The sequence below is a fragment of the Kryptolebias marmoratus genome, linkage group LG22 (genome assembly GCF_001649575.2).
Source record: "Kryptolebias marmoratus isolate JLee-2015 linkage group LG22, ASM164957v2, whole genome shotgun sequence".
NCBI classification, from domain to species: domain Eukaryota; kingdom Metazoa; phylum Chordata; class Actinopteri; order Cyprinodontiformes; family Rivulidae; genus Kryptolebias; species Kryptolebias marmoratus.
Window position 1 is genome coordinate 27,941,867 of NC_051451.1, and position 25,434 is coordinate 27,967,300.

The 25,434-nt window shown below is 42.7% G+C and overlaps 2 protein-coding genes across 3 annotated transcripts in view; one reads left to right on the forward strand and one right to left on the reverse strand.

Annotated features, from left to right (window-relative positions):
- Nucleotides 1-16,771, reverse strand: part of pik3ap1 (phosphoinositide-3-kinase adaptor protein 1) — a 36,972-nt gene extending 20,201 nt beyond the window's left edge. The window contains exons 1-2 of the mRNA XM_017424217.3: nt 16,578-16,771; nt 9,989-10,045 (exon numbers count right to left, since the gene is read on the reverse strand). The gene's annotated coding sequence lies outside the window, so the exon portion shown is untranslated. The remainder of the gene's footprint in view (nt 1-9,988; nt 10,046-16,577) is intronic.
- Nucleotides 16,772-16,878: 107 nt separating this feature from the next.
- fam204a (family with sequence similarity 204 member A) overlaps nt 16,879-25,434 on the forward strand; it is a 17,044-nt gene continuing 8,488 nt past the window's right edge. Inside the window, exons 1-5 of one of the 2 annotated variants that reach the window (XM_017424246.3) lie at nt 16,879-17,182; nt 18,007-18,088; nt 18,182-18,212; nt 18,899-18,998; nt 21,192-21,281. In XM_017424246.3, the coding sequence (XP_017279735.1) occupies nt 16,994-17,182; nt 18,007-18,088; nt 18,182-18,212; nt 18,899-18,998; nt 21,192-21,281 (492 nt within the window). In that variant the 5' untranslated portion in view covers nt 16,879-16,993. Of the gene's footprint in view, nt 17,183-18,006; nt 18,089-18,181; nt 18,213-18,895; nt 18,999-21,191; nt 21,282-25,434 lie in introns of both variants that reach the window. The other variant, XM_017424245.3, reaches the window with a different exon arrangement.

The window sequence follows — 25,434 nt, forward strand, 5'->3', positions numbered from 1 at the left end:
GTTTAGAGCTCCAACAGGACCGGGTTTAGAGCTCCAACAGGACCGGGTTTAGAGCTCCAAACAGGACCGGGTTTAGAGCTCCAACAGGACCGGGTTTAGAGCTCCAACAGGACCGGGTCCAAACAGGACCGGGTTTATTTATCTGAAATAAAACTGACAGCTCAGTATTTCTGCTCGGGCTGAAGCCGCTGATACAGAAACTATTAAACTTAAAGTATTTTATCTGCGAACAAAAGAAGAAAAAGGAATCGACTCCAAACGGGGAAACGTGTAAATCTGCCTCAGCAGGAAGTTCAGGCAGGAAGTCGTTGCGCCGTCCAGCCGACATCGTCCACGTCGCGCTCGTGTTACCGTCTCGCTTACTGTACTTCCCGGAGCTCGTCTGGGAGGCCTTCGGAACGGGCAGGAAATCAGAAACAAAGCCCGGCCCGGGAACGCCGAGCGCAATCTTGAAACAGAAAACTGAAATGGGGAAGGGTCCGGGGCTGAGATGTTATTTGGACGACGGCCTGCATAAGAAAGGCCGTGTGTTTGGTTTCTCATTGAGAGTCACCAGCAGGGCTCATTGTGATAAGAAAATAAGTCTAATGTTACCTGATCTGGTATAATGTGGACCCATTACCACTCCATTGCACTTCATTACAGGACTGTAATCGGGCCGGGGGTCAGCGCCGGAGCCGGAGTGGCACAGGAAAATTGAGTCGTCATTGATAATATGATAAAAACTGACAGTGAGAGGCCCCGCCGACAAATTATTGAAATTTACAGTTGATAGGGAAACACTATAACCTCATTTGGTAAGCAGCCGGCAAGTCGTGGCACAAAGCAGGTCCTCCGGGACAAAGGGAGGCTTATGGAGAGGAAGAAATCCAAAACTATCACAGAGTTTGAGACTCCGAAATATCAAACAATCTGCTCCGGTCTGCCGAGACAAAACCTCTTTACTGGGACACTACTGAAGGGATGCATGTCGCCCGCCTCCCGGCTCGAATCCCAAGAGTTTCCGTTCAAATCCATCCCTCGAGTCACGAGATATTTTACTAACAAGGAACATCATCGCCCGCTGTCTGCCGTTCGGCTGCAGCGATGATGAACAAACCCGGAGGCCGGAGCGGAGCCGAACGGAGAGGAATGAAATAAAAAGAATAAATTCCTGGTGTCTGCAGGTTCGTCTGTATTTGTGGAAACAGTTTAAGCTCCGCCGCTCGCAGCAACTCGAATAAACAAACCAAAGCGCTTCCTGTCGGACATTCGCTCCTCAATTCATCGGGGTAATCAGATTGTGTTTACCTCAACGGGAACTATTCAAAAATGTTATTAAAAACTTAAATGGAGTTTAGGTGTGGAATAACTGCGGCGCAGGAAATGATGAGCAAACAGCAGGATAAGATTCCAATTACTATTAAACAAGCACGCCGTCGACTCGTGAAGAGGGAAATATTCCTCCGACCTGTCAGGAAACAGGAAGTCGACTCAACGCGGAGATTTTTACCCATCCAACACGAAAACATCACCTGAAACATTACCTGAAGCTCAGCTTTTACTTACCTGAGCAGCAAACGGACCATTTTTCTGCCCAACATGAAGACATTTAAGACATTTTTACTGTTTTAGGTGAAAAGATGATGCTTGTCACCCACCACCTTCCATCCCAGAGATTAAACTCAAATCCTCGGCCTGTGGGAGACGCATGTGTTGTGAATGACTCTCAGCTACTACCACACCAATACCTGTCAGATCACCTGAGCTGCAGCCATTTTTCTGTTTGCTGAAGTTGCTCTGGTTGGTCAACAAGTTGACGGTCCAGAGATCATTAAACTCCGTCCACCGTTTCAGGAGATGTTACCAACGACACAGGCAGAACCCGTCCTGCCTTCGGTGGCGGGCGATAATGATGATGCATCTCCCATCATCCTCCTGGAACGTTTGGAGACAACCCTACGTGAAGTCATTACCTTCAGACGCTCGCTCCGGTCTATCTCGGCATCATAATAGGCAGCGTTCTGAAGGCACGCTCCGCTGATCAGACGCCGTTTATCGAGCATTTAACGATCACTTTGCTCCCATCTGAAGTCTCCACTCGGCTGAAGTCACTTCAGCACGATAACGAAGTCGATTTGTGCGTCTGCTCCGGCTCCAGTAATCACCTCGGCCACCTGATAACTCCCACTTTATTTATTACATTAAACTTGTGCGTGCCGAGTGGAAGATAATGGCCTCGGTTTTCCAGGAATGGGTTGCCAGCCTCCTTCTTCCTGCAGGAAATGAAACAAAATGGCTGCTCCATCAGGATTCATCAGGTCTACGAAGAAGAAACGATGAGGAACAGGAAATGCAACGTTTCAGGTCACACGAAACCCCTAAAATCCTTTTAAAGATCGTTAAAAATGCTTGTTTTTATAAAGTTATGCCAACATATTGTCCTCTTACTCTGACTGTTATTCAGCTTTTATTGTTCCAACTCTTACAGCGTTTTAATTTTATTTTACTGCCGTCAGAAACTAAAACAGCAGCTGATGACAGAGAAGATCCCACCGCGCTGCAGCTGCTGGCTCAAAACTGAGAAAACTGACAAACTTCCTGCGTTTTGGATCCAAACGACCGTGTCCTCCAGTTCTGAGTTTTACAGAAATCACAACCTCGTTTTGCGCCGTCGCCTCTGATATCTGTATTCTTGGCCGTGCACATTATTTTGCTCCGCCCACGTCGGGCTCTCCCAGGTTCATGATGGGATCTTCTGAGGCACCTTTTCCAGCTGAAGACAGTTTTGTTATTGGTTCTCTTTTATCTTCGGGGTGGTTTTTAGACCCGGGCTGAAGGAGTCCTGCAGGAGTCGGAGACTAAACTGAGACGGGTTTGAGACTCTGATGAAGGTTTCTGTAAACGATTAGAAGTTCAGCAACACTACTGTCTGTAAGAAGTTATTAAATGATTCAATCTTCCTCCACATCCTGGACTTTCCTGATTAGCTGAACTTATTTACTTGATTCATTTAAATTTGAAGTTGTCTTTGGAGAGATTTTGATGGATCAACGATTCTGTTGTGCGAGTCGGACGTTTAGAGGCAGAAGAAGACAAACGGTTTCTCATCTTGCTGTTTTGCTGCACATGGAGGGAGAAGCTGCAGAGAAGCTGAGGAATATTAGACTCATTTGATGAGATTTCTGCTCTGACTGAGCGGCAGGAAGGATGAGAACCTCGATGGGAAACCGACTGGATGTTCTCGAATTAAATACGAACGTGATGACGACACGACGGACACCAGGTGTGCTCAGGTGACGGGTTCAGCAGCAGATATCTGCTGCGTCCTTTGAAAAGGTTCTACTGTGACCGGACCAGAAATGGGCTTTTCAGAAATATTACCAATCCTGAAATGGGATTATATGAACTCTTTTTGGGGAAGCCATCACGGGCGTTCAGAAGCACAGAGAGGGAGTAAAAAAGGAGGTTTAACAGTCAAAAGTACGTACTTACAAAGAGATTTCATTTGAGAGCTTATTACCAACAACCTCTTCTGCAGTTTCAGAATAAAACAGCAGAGGTCAGAGTTCCCCTACAAATCCTCCGAGCAGAACAGAAGCCGAAGCTTCGGCGTTATCACGAAGGCCGGCGCCTGAAATAAGTTTGCCTAAAACATCATTACAAATCCAATTAATGCCGTCATTAGACCCGATGAAATAAGTGACAAGATTATGTGGCTGGAAATGATTTTAAATGACTGAAAACTCGAACAGAACGAGGCAGGAGAGCAAAAACTAAAATAAAATAAAATGTAGATTTAATCCAAGCAGCTGCTGACAGTAAATATAACCATTAATAAACTTTATAACATCTTTAATTAAAAAGAACTGTTTTATTTTCAACTCTGATCTTTTATTTGGAACAAAAACAAATTTCATAAATAAATAAATCATTTGTGCACAAATTAATTTTAAACGTTTACGTCCGTCCTGAGACACGGTTCAGTTTTTAAACTAAACTTTTTACTTAATTTAAAATTATAAAACAGGTAAAATAAAAACATGTTAAATGTGGAACTGTGTGGAATAAATTAAAGACATTAAAATTATAATCTGAGACACAAACTGGGATTCCTGCCGGAAAAACATCCCAGTGTTTTAAATTAATATGTTTATTTAATGAGTGAAGCAGTAATTTATAAGATTTTATTTACATCCACTGTGGGAAATTAAAAAAAGTTTTATTTTTATTCTTATAAATAAAGCTTTCACACTGTTAATGTATACTGATGTCATAATTTAATTTAAATTTTGTTTAGTTATAAAATAGAAAAATGTTGTTTTAACTACATATTATAGGAACCTAAAAATGTTTTAGTGTGAAAGAAAATGTCCAAAAAATAAACTTTTTTTTTTTTGCAGCACAATTCAGGTTGTCTCCATTTAAAACAAATAAATTTAATATTAACATAAAGAAATTCAAGTTAGTATCTATACTGTAACAGTGTTAAAATATGTAATTAATTATATGAAAACTGTTTTGTAAAAACATGAAAATTAAAAGTTAATTTGTGGTGAAGAGATCATTCGAACGACGAACCTTTTCTGGTAAAAAGTGACGCAGTTTCTGTTCCGTTTTCAGCAAAACGTTCATTTAAGCAAAACAACCCGAGTAAATCTGAGAAAGATTTTATTTTATTTTATTTTTACTGCCAGAACGTCAGAGGTTAAACTCCCCAAATATCATCAGTTTCCCGAGAAAAAGCGCTTGGCTCGTTCCCGCCTTTTTCTTTTACTGAGAAATTCTCATGAAATTATAGAAAAATGTGGCGTTTTTTAAAAAAACAAACAGAAAGAAGTTTAAACAGATTAAAAGTAAATGAGGAGATTTTTCTGCTGCTATCCGGTTAACTGTCATAACAACAACGTTTGAGTTGAAGCCTCGGTGAAGTTAGGGGTTGGAGGGAGGTCCGAAGGTTCTGGACAGAGGTTCGAAGGTTCTGGACAGAGGTCCCAAGGTTCTGGACAGAGGTCCCAAGGTTCTGCTGAGAGGTCCCAAGGTTCTGCTGAGAGGTCCCAAGGTTCTGCTGAGGGGTCCCAAGGTTCTGGGCAGAGGTCCGAAGGTTCTGGACAGAGGTTTGAAAGTTCTGGAGAGAGGTCCGAAGGTTCTGGACAGAGGTCCCAAGGTTCTGCTGAGAGGTCCGAAGGTTCTGGAGAGAGGTCCCAAGGTTCTGGAGAGAGGTCCGAAGGTTCTGGAGAGAGGTCCCAAGGTTCTGCTGAGAGGTCCGAAGGTTCTGGACAGAGGTCCCAAGGTTCTGCTGAGAGGTCCGAAGGTTCTGGAGAGAGGTCCGAAGGTTCTGGACAGAGGTTCGAAGGTTCTGGACAGAGGTCCCAAGGTTCTGCTGAGAGGTCCCAAGGTTCTGCTGAGGGGTCCCAAGGTTCTGGAGAGAGGTCCGAAGGTTCTGGACAGAGGTTCGAAGGTTCTGGACAGAGGTCCCAAGGTTCTGGACAGAGGTCCCAAGGTTCTGCTGAGAGGTCCCAAGGTTCTGCTGAGAGGTCCCAAGGTTCTGCTGAGAGGTCCCAAGGTTCTGGGCAGAGGTCCGAAGGTTCTGGACAGAGGTTTGAAAGTTCTGGAGAGAGGTCCGAAGGTTCTGGACAGAGGTCCCAAGGTTCTGCTGAGAGGTCCGAAGGTTCTGGAGAGAGGTTCAAAGGTTCTGAACAGAGGTCCCAAAGTTCTGGACAGAGGTCTGAAGGTTCTGGTTCTGTTAGGAAACCTCCCATCTTCACGGCACAGATCCACAAGCTTCAGGTCCGAGTCAGCCGGGCGTCAACGACCACTTCCTCTGCGGACGCCACCATCTTGGCGCCTTGGCGTTCCATCACTCCAAACCAGATAATCTAGACTTTTTTATTTTTCTATTTTTTGCAACTTTAGCAACTTGAGTTTTCCATTTCCATCCAGAGCAGATGTGTAACTTTGGAAGCGAACGGCAGCCGGGACAGGAGGAGGCGAGGCTGCCGAGCAGACAGGCGAGCGTTCCACTCGCCGGCGTTTAACAAGCATAGTAATACATCAGTCAAAAGCAATAATTTTACTATTAATGAAATTCCAATTTGCCTTCAGTGCATTTCACGTTGACATTTTCCACATTGCAACAGTGCTTTGATAAAGTTTTTAAAATGCAAAAACGCATCTAAGAGGCTAAAGACCAGCCCGAGTGTCAGCGTGCCTGGCAGAGGACTATGGTACTTAATTTTTATCGCCATGAGCCCAGGGCATTGGAAGCCTGAATGTTAACATTGGCTCCATTTTCATTATCATCACATGATTATGGATTTTACTGCATTTAGCTGATAATACAACTAGGAGCTCACCTTAAAAGAAGTCGCTTGAAGGTTCCATTTCTGCCCAAATGAAATTTTCATTTGACAAACAAGTATAATTAGGCTGCACTTTTTGTTCAGTGTCAGTCTGTTTTCTGATTGAACTTCGACCAATTTGCTGCCACTAAATGAGTTTGAATAATTTCCATTTTGAATGTCTCGGGGACATTAGCTTTAGGAGTGCTAAGTGGCAGCATGCTTTTTGAAGTTGCTGATTATTTGATGCCACCCCTGTCTACCTACACTTTTCTGAGCTCACTTCAAAGTTAACAAGAGAGAAACAGCTCTGCAGACCTACCTTCCACTACAATGACAATTTGAAAGTGTTTTTTTTTTGGTCAGGTCTGGAAGGCAAAGTAAAAATTACTTTAATAAGTGTGTAATACAGTTCGTTAGCTTTGACGCTTTTAGTTTCTGCACTTTATTTCTTTCATGTGGACACGTTAATTGTACCCAATGAGCAGATTTGTTTCTGCTGAAACTGAATGCCGCAGTATCGGTTTCATTAAACCTGCTAATTACAAACTAATATATAATAAATTTCGAGAAGCCGACTCTCAAGCGGCTCTTCGGTTATTGATAACGGCGCCACGTGATTCCGGTTCCGGTAACTTAATTCGTCCTCCCTAAATGTTTATTTACGAAGAACAAAAAAAAAAATTGCAGATTATTTTGTTTTTTTTGCGCCAAAAACGAGAGCAGCAACAAGAAAACCAGCGGGCCACTTTGCAGAAGAGCGGGATTATTTAAATATTTCCTCCTAATGGATTTGGAAGATGACCTAAAATCTGAGTAACAGCTATTTCAGTAGGAGTAATCCAGTCATCCTCAAAATAAATAAACACCCATGCGAGGCAAAACTGAATGAGGGAAATGGAGTGAATAAAATGAGCGAGGGCAAAAAGACACAGAGGATCACGAATAAAGCTCAGTGTGGGATTGATGAGAAGGAATGGGGGATTTTGACAATGTGATTAAGTAATGGCTTCAAAATATGGAAGCGAGGGTAAAAGAGGGGGATAATTCAGTGCGCTGTAAAAGTGCTGGATGTCAGGAAAGGATGGAATTACATTTTATTATCATAAATAAGGAAAAAAACAAACAAACTTTGCTGCTGAGGCAGAAAGACCTGAACCCAGATCGCTTTTATTTTTCCTGTCTCGTAAACGAGTTTAATTCAATTAAAATTAAAGCAGCAGGTTAGAAAAAGCAGCTAAATGATTAAGTTGTTGTTTTTAATGCTTCGGCTCACATGGAGCTCTTTACAAACTGGACAAAAATAAAAAATAAAACATAAACGACGCTGACAGTAAAATGTTTCCTCTTATGATGGTAATCCCATCCAATCTGGTTAAGGTGTTTTAATTATTCCAGCCTTTTTTTTTAATTTACATTATTTCTACATCTTTATTGTAGATAATGGCAGCTGGCTGATAGAGTCTCCAAAATGTCTCAAATTTTAGCGATCTTAATTTTCATTTCTTCCAGTCTTTTCGTTTGAATTTTCAACGTTGTCTATTGAAATAGTCCCAAAGTTAAAGCATCTGAATCTTTCTCAGTTTGGTTTTCGTTTCCATCGAGCTCCATTTTGATAAATTCAGGAGAACTGAGGCTGCAGTCCTGAACGTCCGGCTGATAAATGTCGGTTAAAACAACCGAAGCGTCTCACCGAGGAGTCCTCTCCTCCTCAGCCCCGTGGTTCCAGGTCCACCTGCTCAACCCTGTTTTCGTAGGGGAGGGTTTCCTTGCCGCGGCGCCGTTGGACTTCCTGTTCTCAGCTGAGGACGCAGAATCACTGAGGAATCCTGCCGACATCGCCACATTCCCGTGGAAACCGTGACGTACGTCTCTAAGAAGGGAAACAAAATGGAACCATCTGCAACCATCAGGGTTTCTAACAGAAGGGAACGCCGTCCGTCCAAAATGATCTTTCTTCTCATGAACACGAAATGTTTTTATCCACAGGGAAACGCAGAAACCGCAGTAAGTGAAGCAGGCCTGTAGGTGGCGCTGCCATGAAAATACACCGTGGAAAAACCGAATCCTTTCTGTGGACTGAAGCCTTCAACTGCTGTCTGTCCAACCCTGAGGACACGAGGGACGCTTTCAAAGAAATGAGGGAGAGAGTTCGGACAACTTTTAAAACTATCCTCAGTCCGTAGATGTTGATTATTTCATTATTTCCTCTGAAGTTAAATCGTACACCGAGGAACGAGAAACTCGCTTCTGCAACACAAACATGTCAATATCAGGGTCAAAGGTCAGGCAGAGGTTGGGGTTGTGTTGAACCGTCACATTTAAAGGTTTTTTAGAAACGATAAAAAAAGTTGAGACACTGGCTGAAAAACCCTCAGACTGACGCGACACAAGCCACGCCATCATCTCAAACAGATCCAGAACTATCAAACATTCACGCTCCTGAACGACTAACCACGGATCGGACCGGTTCCTCAGACTCTTCTTCTTCGGTTTATTCAACCTGAGTAACAGAAAACTGACCAGGCTGATTATTCGCGACTCTTCCTACAATCTTCCCGTCGTTGACCAGCTGCAGTGCAGCCACAAAGTTTTAGAAGTCATTAGAACAAGTCAGAGATGATTTGTTTTCTCCCTCGGTAAGGATTTCCAAAGATTAAATCTCTCTTAACCAACGACACAAAAACAAACAGCGATAAAGCCTAAATCTGATTGTGATATCTACAGCCTGCAGTTTCTATCCCCGTCCATAAGAAAGCTGCTTAGCCTTGGCTCACATGTGGATTGCTCCGGTGGCGGCAGGACGGAAACCATCCGACTGAGCGCCGGCGAGAAACAATGAGAACGAATTAGAGCCATTAATGCCGTGGATCTGCCGGCACCAGCAGCCCTTTTATCGGTGGTAGTAAAGAAGCGGTATATTAATGTTGACGGGAGGCTGCTGAGCGTCAGTAAAGAATAAAACGGCCTCTCTGTTCGTGGTTAAACCCCAGGTGAGTGACAGGTGCCAGCTCTGAGGAGTGTTTGTTGATATAAGAGTGTTTTCCTCTCTTTGAGCGACTGATCTGCAAAGGTACACATAAAGGCCCTCCTTCAGCAATGTACACACTGCACTTTGAAAGGAGTGCATTTAAATAAACCCCCTCCTCTGCCTGCAACATTAAACAGCGTGGAGGGCAGCGGCGGAGGGGGGGGGCTTAAACAAATGCTGGAGAGTGGCAAGTTTGCATACACCCATACCAACAAGCTCATATCTCATTAACAAACCGCTGAAATAAAAGAGTGCTTTTTTGGCTCACAGCTATGAAAAAAAATTATCATAGTGATGATGTTCCTCAGCCGTCAACAGAGCTGTGATAACGTTGTTTGATGATGACTTTCCCATGAATGTTAAGCAGCCGCCGCAGCAGAGGAAAGGAGCTTATCAGCGCCTAATGCCCATCTCTAATTCCTGCCCTTCTTGAACTAGCCATTTTCTAACAGCGTTAACTGTCAAATTTACATCCTGTCTTAATGCCACTAAAGAGTATGGGGGATGAAGAGTAAATGACAGCAGTGTAATGAGGAAGGCATTCCTCATCTTCCTTTCTCTCTCCTTCTCTGAGGAGAAGGAGATTTCCTCCACATGTGGGCTTTTCTCCACACCTCCTCTCCTCTTCCCGTCTTACCTGTGAACCTGCCGTAGGTGTGCATTCATTACGGGCGGCATCAGCAGCTCGAACGTCCTGCAGAAACACAACCAGAAAAACAAGGCGTCTGTAAACGACCTGGCTGTTATTAGCAAACATCTGTCGGTGAAATAAAGAAAATTATTCATTTGAAACCTCCTAGAGACTGGAAAAATGGAGTTTTGTGAGAAAATTACTGAAGAAGCTGCTAGCTAAAAGTGAAGTAAAAGTGAAGGAAAAAGCTAACTGAAAGCAGCTAAAGGCTAGCTATAAGTAGCACGATGCTAACTTAAAGCTAAAAGTCGCATAAAGTAGCTAAAAAAAGCAGCATCAGACAAAATCAGAGCCAGCAGCTGAAGAGATCTCTAATAAAGTTAAATATTATGAAAAATTGAATTTTAAAAAGTTACAGCACTCATCTCCTGAATGAGCTGAATGTTATGATGAATAAAAAAACTGCAAAAAAACAGAAAAAGATGTTTCTGTGAACACGTCAACATTCACAAAATAAGGTTGTTTTACCACATTTAAACAAAGAGCTTTAACATATTTATTAACAAACATGTTTTTGTATTATTTATTAAAACTAAAGCTTTTATATTCATGTCGGCTCATTTAATGGGACAAACGGGAAGTTTTACATGATTTAAAACATTTAAGCTTCCTGTCCTCGAGCTTATCTCGACATTTCACTCATCAGGTAATATTTCACTCCACCAACACGAAGGTTATTATTTTAAAACGGCGCAGTCTGTTGAGGTAAGATCATATTTAATATTCAATCCTTCGTTCCTTCGCAGAAACGTTGGATGAAGACAAACAGAAGGAGCGTGGATCCTTCAGGTTCTGCTGATAGAGTCCACCGTTCGGGTGGAACCATGAATATTTAGTCCGTTTCATTCGGGGGGGGGGACCAGAGAAGATTAAATCTCAGCTCATCTGATTGAACCATATAAAGATTCAAACTGAGCTAATTTCATGCTGATCTGGTTGCTTCCAGACAAACGATCCAAACGGGGAGAAGCTGCAGTGATTCAGGCAGGAACACACAAATAAACCGTCACGTGAAGTTTAAGGGCCTTTTTACCTCTGAGAAGTATTATTACAATTTAAATGTCTAATTTTATTTGACCAAATATGGCCAACAGATATTTAGTTAAAACCACATATTTATAACCAATATACATTTTAATTCTAGCTTTTGGTTATCTACAAACACCGTAGTAATGGTATATAATAACCTGGCAGAAGGAAGAAGCTAAAGCCACGGAGATGATTCACCCCGAGTCCAGCAGCCTGAGACTGAAGGAAAGAAGCCAGGGACACGAGGACAACAAAGACTGAGGACGAAACAAAAGGATGAACTAATAACTGAATATATCTGCAGGAATCCACTCAGGAGAGGAAAAACAGCGGGAACCATCGTGGAAGAGACCCGGAGATGATGCAGTGCTGGTGTTTCCTGGATTAACGAGGTCCTGGACAGACGAGGGGGAGCTCTGACGAACAAGACGTCCATAAAGAAGAGAACAACAACATCACACTGGTAGAAACAAGCCCAATGAAGGAGGCTAAACGTGGAGAGGACATGGGGCCCTAAAGGAAACATAAAACTCAACATCCAGACTGACTGAGAAACAACTTTGGACCGACTGTTTGCAAGAGAAGCAGAGGTTGATGAGGTTAAACCAAGAGGAGTCGGGACGGCTGGTCAGGGGGATACAGCGTCCTTCCAACCATCTAAGAAGAGGCCTGACCTGAGCCTGAACATTATGACTCAGTCAGACCTGCACCCTTTCTCACGGCTAAGCAATAAGAAGATATGAACGCAGCTCTAATGGTGCCCAACAAGCCGACAGACACAACAAGCATCAGCAGTCCTTCAGATGCTTGGATGGAAGCACAAAATACTCTAAAATCATCCTGAAAGAACAACAGAAAGCTTCAATAAAGAAAGATTTTCCAAGAAGACATCACAACTTGTCCAAACTGAGGCTCTAGAGCGGTGGTGTCCAGTCCTGGTCCTGGAGGGCTTCTATCCTGCAGGTTTTAGATGTTCCTCTGCTCTTCAGCAGGTATTCAAGTCCTTCAGAAACATTCAGATCAGGCATGTTGGAGCAGAGAAACACCTAAAACCTGCAGGATGGTGTCCCTCCAGAACCAGGACTGGACACCACAGCTGTAGAGACTACCAAACACCTCACAGCTCCGTCACCAGAGAAGCAGAACCCAGGTGTTCACTTAGTGAGGAACGTCAGGAGAACATGAGACTGAACAATAACAGATCTGACCACTCAAAACAACAACTAGAACGAAGGAGCTGTGGTACGACCTCATGACTACTATGGAGTTCAGGGTTCAAACCCTGGAGCAGCCGACCTCTGAGCAACCTTGGTGTTTAACGAGTGAGAGACCCGGTTGAGGTGTTGGGGAACCAGGACCTTCTGATCAGAACGGGCTACTAAGACGTTCACTGACGAGGGCAGAGGTCTGTTTATATAACCATGAAGCTCCTCCAAAGTAAAATGTCAGCTGAACGTGAACCCTGAAGAGGTCAGGTTCGCTCTGGTTCAACATGGCGGTTTGTTTAAACCGTCCCCTTGCAGCGTGCAGCGGTTGAATTCTGCATGAGGCTTCAATAGATCTGGCACACGAGTGCTGATGAATCTCATAAGTTTAATGTGTTTAAGCTCGCTAAGCCCTAAAAGCTTATTGCTGTTCAACGGAGTGCTACAAAGTTGGCTAATTTCCCCCTGGTCGTCTCTGAGCTGGAAGGCCTCTCTCTGGGTCTGCTGGCAACCCAGACTCCCAGGAACATAATGCACTGTGCATCCTGTGAAAGACAGAGGACACGCCGCGTCTCGCCGATTTGTGTTATCGGGCAGAGAATGGGCCTCGACAGGAATACAGTACGCTCAGATATTACCGTTTCTTCACACCTGACTGTCGTTCCTGCGTTCCGCATTGATCCCTTTTTACAGCCTCCTTTCAGTGAGCGCTTTAGTCTTATCGCCGGCGCCCCCACCTCGCCTGCGTCACGTTCCACCCGACGAGGGCGGGCGCCTATATGACAGCTAACACCCGGCGTTAATTAAAATGTCACGGCTCCAAATCAATAGTGTAAAACAGTTCAAACACAACTCATCGCCACTGCTGTGATAAGTACTTTTGGGTGTCATGTAAGTCCAAAGAAAGAGATGCAACAGAATGGCATGACAGAATTATCCAGGGAGAACATGTAACATTAAAATTTATGACCTCATGAGTTACTTCTTTGCTCACAATTGAAAATTATCCACACTGTCAGGAAGTGCTGCACTAAACTGACAGAGTCATAAGTCAGCAGCGACAGGACGGGAGGCTTGACGCAGGAAGTCTTTAGCGTAACGTCTGCCTGCGGCGCGTTAAACTGACTAACTCATTTGGGAAGAAGGCTGCTGGGAAACGACGTTCATGAGCGCCACCGAAATAGCTGCCGTCAGTCTGTTTGTGTTCGTGTCAGCCACCGTATTTAGACGCGCAGAAAACGCAGGTTATTTACCGAACTGCTTTCCGTAAACCTGCGGGAACACAAATCTGAGGCCGCTGCCGCCAAAAGCACCCCATAAAGGAGCCCTTGAACCGCGCCGGTTTTTCTGCAGGATTCCAAATATTATGACAGGCGCGGCATTAATTCAAAACTTTGTGAGTTGTACGTGTTGGCACATACCCATCGAGAGACAACGCTCGGCATATGGATAGAATGAAACAAATTCTGTCAGAGTAAATATGGTTTAATAAATGAATTAGCTTCATAAATAATGGCTGTAATGACATTTTAGGGGACAATAAGCCAAAGCGTTGTCAGGAAATAGTTGATGTATGAGTTTCATGCCTCAGCGGTTCCTCAAAATGAATAGGCTTGGGAAGATAGCAGGGGCTTCCAACCAGCCTATTTTCTCGAATTATCTACTTGTTGTCAATTTGCACAGTGGAATTACACATGCAAATTGAACTGCCTGCACAAACACCACTTGGAGATGATAAAAACAAATTAACAAAGGCTATAGAAGGAGGATTTATTTCACTGGCTAACCTAGGTCAAGCAATACATGTATTTTACGATTGTGTGTACCCAATTTTGGTGTAATTATATCAGCAAATTATTCTTTGTAATCTTATTATTTTCCCCTAACCTTCTTCTTACACACATAATTAACTTCCCTCATATCCTCACAAAACCAGGCTTGCCTCTGTGTCAGCAGTTTAATCTGATTTGGGGTGAGTTTTTTTGTCACCTCTCGGTGGAAGGAAGGTGAAGAGCGAGGCAGTTTAGTGGCACCACAACTGCTTAGCAAAAGAGCAGACAAATCTACATCACTGAAGCCACGACGTTAAAACGTATATAATCACCTCTTCACATCATCCCTCATACCGGGGAGGAAATTAAGAGTCCCCGGACCTCCGCGTTTGCTATTAGATATCTCATTTACTTTGTACACACAGTGCTAATCTCCACTAATGAATTCTGCCACACCAAACCAGATCGAGATGACTAAAAATTATTACCACTTCCACAGATATGCCTTTCCTCATTTGAGGCTCAATTTGGCTGGCTCGCAAAAACAGTCTGTCACAGTAAGATACTAATAATTAGGGTTTTAAGATGATTAGTTTATCTCTCTGCTCTTACAGTCCTGCCTCTTATCCACCATGGCCAAAACTTAATAAGAGGCTCTAAGTTTTAAAAAGCCAACTCCAAATTACCAAGAAATGACAGAAATAATGAACTGGAGCCCGTGCCAGAGAGAGAGACACACGGGGACACGAGGACACTGAGACATGGATGGAGAGCAAACAGAGACGTTAATTCGAATGTTAGAAGGAGCACAAAGCCTTAAAATCAATAAGGAAATTATTTAAAGCCCGGGAAGGCGGAATTGTTTTGTTTTAACGGGACTCCCCGGCTCGGGCTCGAGAGCTTGTCATAAATGTCATTAAAGACGCAGTAATGCTGAGTGAGCGAAACCCGTTAACGGTTTCTCACCATCCAGATTAAACCAGATCAACAAACTTTAATAAACATACACCGCATTAAAAAAGGAAATCTCTCAAGTCCGAAGGGCAAGAGGAGAAGAAACGTCGGGTGCTGGTTATTTTGTTTTGCTCTGCTTCAAACTTTGGCTCATTTTATTCCAGTGATCGTTTTCTTCCCTTCATGGGTCTCTTCTCTCCAGATTTCTCTTTAAACTTTAGATATTGTTGCGTTTTGACTGTATATGTTTAGTTTCATGATTTTATTTAGATTATCCCAGCTCATGTTTTAGATATTGTTTGTGTTTTGAGTCTGTATTTTTGTGTAAAATGTTGTAAAGCAAATAAATTTGACTTGAGTTAAATACTTTAAATAAAGATCATGAATAAAACTAAATCTCCTGAATTTCTAAACAAACCAAAAAAGAAATGAATACGTTAAACTTCAGAGGTTAATCTGTTCTTCTGCGAGCTGCAGTTTGGTCACTTCGCACCAACGCTCGCCACACTTGCTTCACCTCAAACCAGACAAAAAAAAGATTTAATCTACGGGAGTTAATTTTAAAAACTTTATCACTGCGTCCTGTAAATGTTACGTTTGTCTAAAATAATATGTGCTCCTATAATCGACTCACAGTCCTTCATAAATGAAGACAAACAGATTATTTTTATTAGTTGTTGTTGGTAGTGTTGGTACTATTACCTTCTGTAGTTTGAGGGTAGATTAAATCATATCAAATACATATACTGCTTTTAACAAGTGTTTAGGATAAATACAAAGTAAAAAAATAAAGTTTTGGATAATATAAAGTGTTGAAAATGATTCTGAAAATGCAGAACACGGTGATGATATGTGATAATAATCCAAACACAGGTTGAACACATCGTGACAAATAAAACTGATTTATGATTAAACACATTTTTTAAAACATGCAGAGCTTGTCAGATTAATGTGACTTTAATAAAAAAGACAGAAGTTAAATGATCAAAGGGCAAAGTGGCAGAAGTACGTTTTCACCGAGTTCACAGCCTTTTATTTACATTTATAATTAAATTAAATACAGATGACCTAAATATCAGGCTGGTTTCTGTTAGTTAACACTTTAAATGACTGCTTTGGATAACTAGGTTAGCATTTTAACAAGTATGGCTTCTTAAAGTCTGAATTTGAAAGATTCAAAGTTAAAAAATACACATAATAATAGTACTAATACTAATACTACTACTACAGCCCAGTAATCCACCCTTTAACATTATAACATGACTGTTATGAGTTTTGCTCTTTTTATGGCACACAAAATACAGATTATAATTTATGTATATTATGGGCCTCGCAATAAGATGCAACCAAAGGGGCCTAATGTGAATGAATGAGTGTGAAAGAGTAATTTAAGAGTAGATGCCTGCCAGTGCCAAGGGCTATACAAGATTTGCATGCTAATCATTCTAATAATAATATAATGCCCAGAGCACTTTGAGCGAATTGGGAAGCAGTGGTCATAGAGGGAGCTTATCTCGAGCAGAACATGACACAAATACAGGTTAGCATCTGAATGCTTCCTGGTAATTCACAGACCTGCTAGGAGCCCGGTTCATCTCAATTAGGAGCTGTTTTCTCAATTCAGGCACAGGTTTTCACTACTTCGTTAACTCCTTCAAAGCGTCTGTTCTGAGCTAAAACGCTGCCACGTAGGAGGAAAAACAGCGAATATTGGTCAAAAACTAACAAATCAAACCGGATTTAGTCAAAAAACAAGCTAACCGGAGGGTATTTTCAAGTCTCGTGCGCTTTTCTTAAAATGCTATCGCTAGGCGCCTTCTGATTGGACAACGCGCTCGTTGCTGTTAGCGATCAACCAATCAACGCTTTCCAAAATATAAACGTCACAGTGTTTACCCGGAAGTGGAGGCACAAGCGTTTACTCTCTTCACGAATTCTCGTCGGTGTTCTGGAGGAAAGTTATGAATTTAAGCATGAAGTTCTGACCCGGGATGTACAGCGGGCTCCTGCCGAAGGGTTTGACCGAAGCCGAGCTGAGTTCGGACCCGGAGGAGGAAAATGCTGACGGGAAGAAGGAGCTGACTGAAGATTTGAGCCGATCCGTTTCTAACTCAGCCCCCCGCGGTGATGCTGATAATGATTCCTGCAGTTTGCCAGGAATATCAGCGGAAATGTGGCTGGTATGTCCTGATGCACAGCTAGCTTCGGTTAGCACGCTTTCTGCTGTTACTGAAGCAGTTACTTAGTTGTCGCCCGCCGCCGAAAGCGAAGGCGACAATGATTTTGATCGTTTCTGTCTGTTAGCAAAATATCTCACGAACCACTGGATGGATTGCATTGAAACCTTCAGGAGATAATGACTGGATGCACATGTGCAACTGATTACCGTTTAGAGCCAACATGATTCAAGATGGCCGCCGCAGACAACTAAACTTAGCAAACACAAGCATGGCTATAATTCAGTCAGGTTTGTAAATACTGAGCTAAAATTAGGTTTGGTAGTAGCTGAGAGTCATTCACACAACATACTAAAAGTTCTACTCATTTCACAGGATCTTTGCTTCAAACTTTGGCATTAACTGTTGGCGTCAACACCGTCTGTTAGCAAAATATCTCACAAACGACTGGATGGATTTTAATGAAACCATCAGAGAATAATAACTAGATGTACGTCTACAACTGACTGCATTTTGGATTTTTATCAATTCAAGATGTCTGTCAGCATCAGCCCGCACAGACAGTGACTTCAGCTCAGTCAGTGTTGCATGTATTGAACTAAAGTTGTACAAGGTAGTAGCTGAGAGTCATCCTCGTCGCACACTTTGACCGTCACATGACGTTACTTTGAGCAACGAGTCTGACATAAATATCTCCAACTGATCGTTCCTCAACATGAGATGATTTTAGTCTAAAACCGGCTAAGCCGGCGGGCGATATGCATTCCTTCAAGGAACGTTAGACATTTTGTTCTGTGAAATCAAATCACTCTGTGTTCGTTTCACAGAAATTCCAGGATCTCCGGAAGAAGAAGAGTGAAATTAAAGGAGTGAAGATCCTCGAGAAGAGAAGCAGAAGACACAGGAGGGGTAAGAGCAGCGACACAAACACGCTGAAACAGGTTTTTATTTAAAGATGTAAATGTTTGACAGAAACCTGAACAGTGTTTCTGTAATTCACAGGAAGAAGATGTGAGGAAGCTGCAGAAACGAGGTGCCAGATGCTCCCAACACCTCGTTTACTCGACGTTTTTAAAACAAAGTTTGACGCTTTAAAAAAGCAAAATATTCATTGAAGTAGAATCTGAAAGGTGCTGCTGATCAAATATTTCAGGGGAATTTCCCACACAGACATTAAGCTACTTTAATATAAATACAAAGAGTCAAACAGTGGAAGGAATGCATGTCGCCCGTCGGCTTCACCTCATGATGGAAAATGATCCTCATCCAGGATGTGTCCAAGATGACTCTCAGCTACTACCACACCGAGCTTTATCTCAGTATCTGTAAAACTACCTGAGTTGTGCCTGTGGCGGCCATCTTTAACCAGCTGTCGACGCTCATCCTTTGATTTCTTGATCCAAAACAGATCTCAGCTCTGGCATGAAAGGTGGCGGGCGACATGCATTCCTGCAAGAATGGCTCGGCCTTTCTTCACCCGGCCCGTCTCTGACGGTTTTCTGTCAGATCCCGAGGTCACACACCCAAACTCCCATTGACTTCCACTGAATCAAAACAGGAAGTGGAGGCTCTTTACTCCTCTGCAGTGGTTGCATCAAGAAGTCGGCCATTTTAGGTTTTTCAGAGAAGAAAGAAGAAGGATGTTTTCATCTTTTCAGCGTTTCTGTGTCTGTTGGGTCTCAGTTAACTGAAGTTTTTGGTTGTTTCTGTTGTCAGAAGGAGTCAGGACGACTGCGAGAAGCACTGGAACGATCTGAAGCAGTACTTCAACGTGAACGATCGGTTTCTCCCCCCTGCCTGCTCCAGACCACCTCCACAGGTAAGTCAAGCTGCCTCCTGACTGATCCGGGGTCTAATCCTGCGCCTGTCGAGGCCTTTGTGTTTCCGTGCAGCTGTATCTTCTTATTGTTTTACGTGATATGACACGAGGATTAGAGGAACCCTTTGTACGACCTGACAGAGAGAGGAATATTAGGGATTACGTTCAGCGGCGTGTTGTGATAAGATTAGAGTGAATCTCCTTTCAGGTGTAGTTAAGATTAAAGTGAGATGTAGGCTTTTTATTGGAAAACACACAGAAATCTAAAAGTCGGCAGCGTTGGCGCTCCTCTGGAACTGAAGCTGAAACATTCGAATTAATTGTTGCGTAACAGATAGCCACGGCCCATTATTTTTGTGGAACTCGTAATTAAAAAAATGAAAATGAAACTTTCTTTTATTGGAATGCATTTAAGAACAAACGCAGCCTTTTATGCAAAGGCTTGCAAATTAGGCAAAAATATTTGCAAGCTTGAAGAACATTTTAACCAGCGGACGGGGACTGTTTTCATTTCAATTTCAAATCCCTTTAATGATTATTTTAGAGTATTTTGTGCTTAATTTATCTCAGGGCAAAGGGAAAAAAGGAAGTTTCTGCTGACGATAGCCTTATTTTGAATTAAACTACGATGAGATGAAAGAAATAATTAACGAGCCGAGTCAAACAGAACTCGTCACATCAGGATAATAAGAGGCTCAACAGTTTCTCAAATGCAAATCTTTTTAACTAATTTATTATTTTAATTCCAGTGAAATCGTCACCCAGCCGTTTGAGCTGCCAGAGTTCATCTGCTAATAGCTTTTCTTCAGTGTGACTTTTGTTTATGTCTTTCTCAGAAAATCAGGGCTGGAATTATTCAGTGACACTAAGGGGGGGCGATTATTTTATTTTATTTTTTAATTGAAGGCAGTCTCTTCTGTTTCTGAAAGAATTTAGTTCAGCAGCGTTCAGACAGAAAACAGCAGCTTCCTGATGTCAGCGAGCTGAACTTTAATTTAAAGGAACGTTACAGAGGTTCGCATCAGACGGATCAAACTAAAAGTCCAATAACTGAATATCCACTGACTGGTCGACTTGTTGTCTAACATTATTAAACTTAAGGCTAACGTTGGTACGATCTAAAAATGTAACAGTAAACAGATCAATGATGAAACTAAGAAGTTATTCTGTCTGTTCAACAGTCCTAGATGGGAGCAGATGTTGTTCTAAAACCACTAATGCACCCCCATACCATCAGAGAGGCAGGCTGGATGGTCCCTCTCCTCTTTAGTCTGGAGGACGTGTTTTCCGTGGTTTCCAAAAAGACCTTTGACCTCAGAGATTTCTCCAGATCCAGAGTCTTCCTAATGTTCTGTTGAGGAACTTTATTTTGAAAGTGTCCCTCTGTTTTCAGACAGTTCCTGTCAGCCTGGAGAACCTCTGCCCATCTTCAGCCTCTAAATGCTCTTTTTCTCCTCACTCCTCTGACTGATAATTAACCTCGTTAGTCACTAAAAGCTCCTCCAGATGTTTCTGACTTTTCAGCCTTTTGTTGCTCCTGGAACATCAGAATTATCTTATTTCTAAGAAAAAAAAGCTCTATGTTTACGTTGCTCCATTGTGAATAAATTAAAGTTTAGTAAGATTTACACATCATTGCTTTAATTTACATTTTCTACAACATCAGCGTGAGATAATCTCTTTGTTTAAAAATGAGAAATAAAGAGTTAAATGTCTGATGGAGGAATTCTCCTGGTTTGTTGTTTTTGCTTTTCCTTCATAATTCACGCCTTTAATTTGAAACTCGGTTGTGACGCAGAAATTTGCCGGGTTTAATAATTACAGCGTGTTTCTGGTGGAAATGTTGAGTGAAACGACGAGCTCATCCCAGCAGAACCGACTTCCCATCAATAACCGGAGGCTTGTCAGAACCCCCCCCCCCCTCCTGTAATGAAAATCTGTAATTAAAGAGTCACATTTATGTTTGGTAATCTGCTGTACCATTTCTCAGATTTCCTCACTAATATCCAATCAGAGGTTTTCATTTGTGAAGCAAAATCTACATATTTGTCGTAAATGGGTATCATATTAAAAATAAGGCCCTCAGGGACTTTTCAACTCACTCTTTGATTTTTTTTTTTTTTTTTTTTTTTCCCGTCTCCAACCATATTTCCCCCCAAAAAAGAGATTTTTTTATTTTTTTCTCTCTTACAGTCCGGCCTAGAAAAGAGCATGGAGAAGGCCATCGCTGAGGGCGACGTTGCAAAGGCGGAGGAGATGAGCGACAGACTCGCCACTCGAGAGGTACGTTCAGCCGATAAGAGATCTTTGGGGGTCCTCCCGCTGTGACAAATCGGGCTAATGGATCCGTGGCCGTTTTTCTGCCGCAAAGACAGAGAGGAACAAAAACACACGCAGACATCCGCCATTCAGTCCTGCAGCCTTTTCCATTGAGTTAATGGAAAGCCCTCCCCTTAGTTTTGAAGTGCTGCAGTGTCTAAAGAACTTTTGGCTTTGCTTTTTAATGAAGGGTACATCGCTTTCAAGCCGCCTGTTAAATCATTCTGCAGGTAGGAGTTTCATACCTTTGAAGTGTACATGTCCCTAAATGCACCGCCTGAAGTTTTGCAGCGAAGCGTCTTGGCAGGCATCGAGGATCAAGTGGTTTGAAACTAATTTAGCATAAAATGTAGCCCACACATACATGTATAATTGGAGTTAAAAAGACACAGAGCTGCAGCGCTACTTCTCGACGGCTGCTCTGCATCAAAGCCAAACTTTCAGTTTTTATTTTTTGTTTTATGATCCCTGCCGCCGAGCCCAGATGGAGCTCGATTAAAGGGACAGAACGGGAGGAATGCATGTCGCCCGCCGGACGTCGTTCTGCCCGTTGTTCATGACTCTCAGCTACTACCAGGTCAGATCAGCTCATTTCCTGTGGAACTGAGACGCTTCCGTTTCTGTCGATTCATCGGATCGGCTTCAAGGTTAACGAGTTGAAGGTTAATCCTTTCTGACGGTTTCATTCAATATTTTGCTAACAGGCAGACAGACGAGCAAAAAAAATGGATTAATACAACTCCTACAATAAGAGGAAATAAAATTTACATTTTCATGACACAGTTTTAAAGAAAGCAGAGTTTTTGTAGGGCTTAAATTAGATTTTCTCAAGAATAAATCTAAAAACGATCGGTTAGAATTTTAATATAATTTAATTTCATTCGTGGTTTTTGTAAAAGTTCAGATAAATTCACTTCATTCTCCGCAGGTTCTGTTAACCGTCGTTGTTGGAAAACAAAGGAAGTGAAAAAAGTATTCACCCCCTTAATGACCTGATTTAACAGGAGGTGCAGTTTTAAACACGTCCCTCCTCCTTTGGCTGCGGAGACCTTTAGCTGCTGTTCTTCGGCTCGTCGTTCTCCTGCAGAACTCATGGTTCCGTCGGGAACGGTGTGACCCCAGACCATCACACTACCGCCGCCGTGTTTGACTGTTTAAATCAGGACGGTTTAAGGCTTTATTTAGAGCTTCTTTTCTCCTAATTAAGAAGTCCTCGTTTAAAATCTGTCAGGTTATCTGAAGTTAACGATCTGTTGATCTGAAACAGAAGAACTCTGCTTCAGACCACAAACATCCATCAGAACCCAGAAAAACTTTATTGAAAATAAACACCTGAACGCATTCAGGTGACTGAATCTCTGTTTTGTTTTGTTTTTCTCCATAATGTTCAGTGAATTCTTGGAGATCCTCTCCGTCTTGCATCAGTAATAAGATATTTGTCTCTAATCGGAGCAGCTTCCTGATCGTAGACCCGTTCCTGCAGAACCAGAACCCTTTCCCGTCCTCGGTCCTCGCAGGGTGTTTGAATGTCGGGGAAGGGGGGAGTTAAATGAAATCTGTTGTGAGTGGCACCTGCACCGTACTTTCCCAAAGCCTCTTAGAGCGCCGGTGGATTGGTTTTAGCCTGAGCCGAGGTTCTCCCCTTCCCGTTCTCCCCGTGTCTTTGCCAGAACCGTGATGGGAGGTGACAGCAGTTTGGCAGCCGCAGCTCGTTGTTGAGCACTGATAACTTCATTTCAGGGAGTCAGAAAGCGACCGGCGTGGAATCCCTGAAACCAAAGTGACGCAGAGTTGTTCCTGTTTGTTCTTAAAGAAAGGCGGTTCTACGAGCGGCGTGATCTGAACGCTGCAACGAGTTAAACACCCAGAGCCGGGTTTGAATTAAAACCCAACAAAGGTCTGCCGAGAGACAGTTATCTCAAAGATCCTTAAAATATAGAAATACAACTGAAGCTGGAGGCACAAGATTGTTTCCGCTTCTCAGATTTAAGTGTTTTTAGAAAATCGCAGCCTAGTTTTTGCGTTCACGACTTGTAAAACTGCAGTCGTGGTCGCGCACATTATTGTTGCCGCCCCAACGTTTCTCATTGACTCTCCTGAAGCGCTTCGGTAAAACACGACTGACTCTGACGCTTTGGACTCGGGTCGGACACGCCCCCACAACGACTCTGGCGCTCTGGACTCGGGTCGGACTCGGGTCGGACACGCCTCCACGACCAGGGCGAGGAGGTCCAGAACCGCCAGGAACGACGTGGAGACTCCCGCCTTAAACTGGAGGAAACGTGGGCGCCGTGACCTCACTGTGGGGCATAAAACTCTAAGTTTGGCGTCTTGAGTTGATCTCTGAAAATGAAATAAGATTCAATAATTCTTCTTACGTATTTTCACTGGAACTGTTAGAAAAGATAAAGAAGAATGGTCTTAAATGGAAACAGAAGTCAGATAATCTGAGTTTCAGTGATTTGCGTCGCATTAAGCCCTCATTATTTAACATTTTTAGTAATGGCGTCGTTGAACCAAGGATGTTTGAGGTCAGAAGTCTTTGCTGAAAGCTTTGGGAACCTCGGGTCAGCTTAACGAGGGCCTCGTCTGGTGGGAGAAGGTTTCGATGTTTTAATTTGTTTAGAATCCGAACAAGAAGAAGACACGATCCTGGCAGGCTGGTTTTTACTCGAACAATAAGAAGAGGTTTTCTTTGTGCGAAATGCAAAAGAATTTGACATCTATGATGAAGTAAAGAGGCTCGTTTGTCCCTTTAGGCATTGTTGAGTAAATAAAACGCTGGTGCATTTAGGTTTTATTGTGTTCCCATCTTCCACCTCACGGATTGCCTCTTATCTCCTCGGAGCAAAAGGAGATCGTGAGCTTCCTGTCACAAACCTCCTCTTTGGAAGAACATGTTTGTTTCTCTTGTTTTCAGCTCCTTCAAATCAATTAATGATAATTTCCATTTGCTCTACTTCCCTTCTTCTCAATCCGAACATTGAAATCCATTGATTAAAACCCGTTCTGAAGCCTCTTTCATCCATCAAACTTCTTAAACCACAATTTATTTTTTTTATTCTTATTACAGCTTTTAAATATTTCCCCAAAGCTTACAGCCTTTGTTTTCAGATTAATTTGTAAAAACACACGGAGCTTTTTAAAGTGGAGGCATTAAGATGCAGCAGCTGAATATTTGTGGTTAATAAGAACGTCGCTCTTTCATTCGCTGCAGATATCTTCAGGTTCTCCTGCTGATCCTCAGATTTATTTTCACAGGCTGCAGGGAACAAAAAACATTGTGAAAAGCTGCTTTTTGCTAAAGGAGTTCTTAAAAGGTGCCATAAATTAAAAGTCAGAAAGAATCTCTGTCCTTTGATTGCAGCTCGTTAGTTTCTGACGAGCTCGTTAAATCTGTGATCAGCTCAGAACGACGCCCGGCGCAGAGGAGGAGCCTGACCGCTCAGGCTGGCTGTGGAGTAATGGGAATAATGGCTGTAGAGTATTGGCTACAGAACGCTGGCTGTAGATTAATGGTTGTAGATTAATGGCTGTAGATTAATGGCTGTAGAACGCTGGCTGTAGAACACTGGCTGTAGATTAATGGCTGTAGAACACTGGCTGTAGATTAATGGCTGTAGAACGCTGGCTGTAGAACACTGGCTGTAGATTAATGGCTGTAGATTAATGGCTGTAGATTATTGGCTGTAGAACACTGGCTGTAGATTAATAGCTGTAGATTAATGGCTGTAGAACGCTGGGTGTAGAATAATGGCTGTAGAGTATTGGCTACAGAACGCTGGCTGTAGATTAATGGTTGTAGATTAATGGCTGTAGAACACTGGCTGTAGAACACTGGCTGTAGAACACTGGCTGTAGATTAATGGCTGTAGAACGCTGGCTGTAGATTAATGGCTGTAGAACGCTGGCTGTAGATTAATGGCTGTAGATTAATGGCTGTAGAACGCTGGCTGTAGAACACTGGCTGTAGATTAATGGCTGTAGATTAATGGTTGTAGAACGCTGGCTGTAGAATAATGGCTGTAGATAAATGGTTGTAGAACGCTGGCTGTAGATTAATGGCTGTAGAATGCTGGCTGTAGAATAATGGCTGTAGAACGCTGGCTGTAGATTA